Source organism: Diaphorina citri, unplaced genomic scaffold (assembly GCF_000475195.1).
Source record: "Diaphorina citri unplaced genomic scaffold, Diaci psyllid genome assembly version 1.1 scaffold591, whole genome shotgun sequence".
In the NCBI taxonomy this organism is placed as follows: Eukaryota; Metazoa; Arthropoda; class Insecta; order Hemiptera; family Psyllidae; genus Diaphorina; species Diaphorina citri.
This window is the reverse complement of record NW_007378025.1, coordinates 148,409-152,865: the sequence shown is the minus strand read 5'-3', so window position 1 is coordinate 152,865 and position 4,457 is coordinate 148,409. Positions and strand designations below refer to the sequence as shown.

Sequence of the window (4,457 nt, the reverse complement as noted above, 5' to 3'; positions counted from 1 at the left end):
ATCGGATCAATTCGAACCACCATCGCTTGGTGAACGGAACTCCGGATCCTGGGACGCAAGCTAAGGCGGGCCTCCGCCTTACACTTACGACTTGCATTCAAAGCAAGTGTCGACGGAACAGGGATAGGACAGAAGGTAGAGAGAAGCTAAAACCCTGCTATTCTGGAACGTTATGTACAAGGGGATAAATGGCGTACTCTTTTTTTATATTAATTATTATTTTTTTTTATTTTACAGTCTACAAAAAGTTTAGAACGTAATAAAAAGAAAACACAAAATTACGCCCGTTTTTTTTTTTTTTTAATCCTGATGTAATTTCAATCGAAGGGTCACCTTGAAGTATCGTGCTATCCTGGACACATGAGATATGTAACTGTGATTTTTCAGCTATTTTTATGGACTTATACTCTGAATATGGACTTATATCTCAATGTTATCTTGAGCCTAATTCGACTTACATAAACATTTCATTCATTTGTCCAACATTCCAGTCTACTAGTGTTTGTGATCTTGACATACATACATAACCATTATTATCGTTCTGTCCTATAGAACAGGTCGATGAACAAAGCCCCTCCACCAGACTCTATTGCTATACCTTTGGTTAGCCTTTATATCTTCCCAGTTTCCTTGTTTCTTCCCAACATCAAACTTGATAGTGTCTTCATAACGATATCTTGGTCTTCCCTTAGGTCTTGTACCTTCCATTTCCATATCATAAACTTTCTTAGGTAACCTCTCGTCATTCATCCTCATAACATGTCCATACCATTTTAGTCTTCTTTCACCCATTTTTTCCTCTAAACTCTCTTCGTTTACGAGATGATAACACCTTAGCAAGTTACAGTTCCTTCTATCAAACCTATTAAATAAAAAGTTCAAGTAGGTATGTGAATTTCCTTTTCTCTTACCTCTGCCTTGACTAAGTTGTCTCTGTTGGAGCCACACACACAGTAGTAGATACGCATGGCGCATATTATCACCACCCCGTTCAAAACTGCTCTTGATATACTCATAATTCTGTCTGACAGTCATATCACGAGCGAGCAATGTGTTGTAATGAGGTGTCGCCCCTCCCTCTATCTGCTTCCCCAACCATTCCGACCGAATGTTGCAAGCCTGGAGGAAATATTAACAAAGGTACAAATTATGAAATGCTGGCTGTCTGTGTTTTACCAGTTCATTTTATTTACCATTTTAAATTAAAGGCAAAAAATTGCTAAACTAACATCAGGAGATGGCCTTAGCAGATCAAAGGTTGCTCATCACCTCATAATAATAAAAAAACACACACACACACAAATGAAGTGCTGAATGCTGTAGACTTCGGATCTGGAGGTTGGTGGTTCAAATCCAAATCAGATCATAAAAGTTAACAAGGTGTATTAAGTAGTGAAAGACATTGCTAATTTTTATTGATCTTCTTCTTGCAATAATTAGTGCCAACGCGTGTGCCAAAAAATGTAACATGTACTTTTGTGACAAACATGTTTGTATACCTACCTAAAATACTCTTCAGAATTAAAATTTCTTTTACAAAAAAGTTAGTGTACCTACCTGGGGGTAACATCTGGACAGTTTAATTGCCTTATCCTCAGGCACAGCAATGATATTAAGCTTAGCTTTCTTCCCAAAAGAAGTAAGAACTACGTGGTCCTCTGTAGGCCGAAACGAAAAAAAAAAAAAAAACTCTTCAGAATTAAAATTTCTTTTACAAAAAGTTAGTGTACCTACCTGGGGGTAACATCTGGACAGTTTATTTCCCTTATCCTCAGGCACAGCAATGATATTAAGCTTAACTTTCTTCCCCACACTAGGCTCTGGAGTCACCAATAAACTCACACAGTACAGACCAGGCTCCCCCGTGGTTCTGTACTGGACTGACAATATGGAGAGCTGAGTTCGATGCTCGGTCAGATGAGAAGCAATGAGGGAGAGATAGGTGAGTTTCTTACGCCAGTAGCGTTCATTAAGGTGATCCCCAGTGTGGAGCATTCTCTGTAAAGAAAAGATAAAAATACTGTTAGATTCTGACATGACTTTGTGAAGATTCATCTTGAAAAAAAAAAAAAAAGAACACCAGTAGCTTATACTCTTCACAGTTGGGGGAGGGTTTTTTTTCGTTGTTTATTTATACAGACATGTTTCACCATTGCTGGCATGATCTGGCAAATATAAATAAATAAATTACTAAAAGATAAGCTACTCCTAGTTCAGGGGACTCTACATAGAACTTGCTTAGAAAAGACCCTAGTGCAACTTCCAAGGGTCCATTTGGGCCCAAGAATGGTGAGAAGAATTTCTTTTTGTCTTGAACATTTTATCCAAGTTTTATCGACATTGGATAAACGGTTTTCAAGTTTCAATGGAACAAACAAATAAACAGACAACCAAAATACAAAATTGTCTGGTTAAAACTTGGATCATTTGTTCAATTAAATATCCTATATCTAGGTACATTTCCATTATAAATCATAAATAGGAAAAGACTGTATTTCTATCAATCTTATTTGTTCTTCAATTTCATATCATTTGGTGCTCTCTCACGAAGGCACAAAACTTACCTTGGGCATTTCCACAGCCAAATCCAGAGTCAGATTGGAGAGATAGGTGAGTTTCTTACGCCAGTAGCGTTCATTAAGGTGATCCCCAGTGTGGAGCATTCTCTGTAAAGAAAAGATAAATATAATGATAGATTCTGACGTGACTTTGTGAAGATTCATCTTGAAAAGAAGAACACCAGTAGCTTATACTCTTCACAGTTGGGGGAGGGTTTTTATTTTTATTGTTTATTTATACAGACATGTTTCACCATTGCTGGCATCATCTGGCAAATATAAATAAATAAATTACTAAAAGATTCTCCATAGTTCAGGGGACTCTGCATAGAACTCGCTTAGAAAAGACCCTAGTGCAACTTTCAAGGGTCCATTTGGGCCCAAGAATGGTGAGAAAAATTTCTTTATGTCTTGAACATTTTATCCAAGTTTTATCAACATTGGATAAACCGTTTTCAAGTTTCAATGGAACAAACAAATAAACAGACAACCAAAATACAAAATTGTCTGGTTAAAACTTGGATCATTTGTTCGATTAAATATCCTATATCTAGGTACATTTGCATTATAAATCATAAATAGGAAAAGACTGTATTTCTATCAATCCTTTTTGTTCTTCAATTTCATTTTATTTGGTGCTCTTTCACGAAGGCACAAAACTTACCTTGGGCATTTCCACAGCCAAATCCAGAGTCAGATCAGGACTAAACCCACAACCTGTGGCCACAGATCCCACCAATGATACTGAGGTAGGTTTTAGAAACTGAAAGCTTGTCTTAGGGTCTGCTGGAATATTGGACAGCTCAGGAATACTGAATCCAACCTTCTCTCTCAATGATTTTTCATTTATCTGAATGGAAAAGAATATAATATTCATGAAGTACAATAAAAATTGGGGGAGAGGAGGGGGGAGGATGGATTTGAAAAATAGATCAAGATATTGCTACTTTGTGGCCCAGGATAGCTTAAACCTTAAAGTGACTGGATTAACTTCAATCTCTAAGTGTAGCCCTAGACATTACCTACTAGCTCTAATTCAATAAATATCAAATGCTATCATTTGGTTGTTATTGAATTTCAAGTATCACTTGCTTAAATATCAATACTAAACAAATCCTCATATAAATCTTACGTTATAAACTGTTTCATCTGATTCCAAATTCTGTATGAATTCTGCAACAGACTGGACCCAGTCAGTTGCCTTCTTCAATCAACAGGTACACGATCATCTCGCGGGTCACTACTCGCCTCACAGACCACGGGTCCGAGTTCGAGCCCCACACACTCGCCTCGCATACTGTTCCGTCCTTGAACCGGCGCAACTCTGACTTGTCGCCCCATAGCTGACGGAACTGGGCGGCCTGAAAATGGGACAGAGGAACAGAAGGGGTTAATAGACGAGAAATAAGGGACCTTACACAGGGTAGGTTCAAAAGTGAGTTTGAATGTTTTCTTAAATATTGGCTGAAGTGGTGTTTTAACCCTTGGTATACGTGGTATGGTAGTGGTGGCACCAACCAAAGTGGTATGGTATCCGTCTGGGCAGGAAACTAAGGGCAAATCATCAAACAATGTTGAGGATAATTTTTTGTAAATATTCTGAATATTGGTACAATTATCATGATACTTAGGTGTATTTCACTTTCGGAGACGGAACACAATTAGATGGTGCACCTTCTTGTATTTCCTATGGTTTCGTTTCGTAGATTCGTATAAGCTTTTCGTATAACCTATCTTTCGGGGCTGTTTGAGTGGGCTTTTAGCGTACGGCCTACGGTTTATTACAGGCGCCATTTCAGTTTCCAAAAGGGTTCCGTTCCCGAAAGAAAACATATTTAGGTAGGTTCAAAAGTGAGTTTGAATGTTTTCTTAAATATTTTTTTATTTGTATTTATTAAA

General features: G+C 37.6%; 1 protein-coding gene across 1 annotated transcript in view; it reads right to left on the bottom strand.

The window, feature by feature from the left end:
- The window catches only part of LOC103510377 (nucleolar protein 6-like), a 12,019-nt gene extending 8,255 nt beyond the window's left edge, over positions 1-3,764 (bottom strand). The window contains exons 1-4 of the mRNA XM_026824432.1: positions 3,691-3,764; positions 3,223-3,408; positions 1,735-1,998; positions 912-1,119 (exon numbers count right to left, since the gene is read on the bottom strand). Coding sequence (XP_026680233.1) covers positions 912-1,119; positions 1,735-1,998; positions 3,223-3,231 — 481 coding nt within the window. The 5' untranslated portion in view covers positions 3,232-3,408; positions 3,691-3,764. The remainder of the gene's footprint in view (positions 1-911; positions 1,120-1,734; positions 1,999-3,222; positions 3,409-3,690) is intronic.
- Between the last annotated feature and the right edge of the window lie 693 nt (positions 3,765-4,457).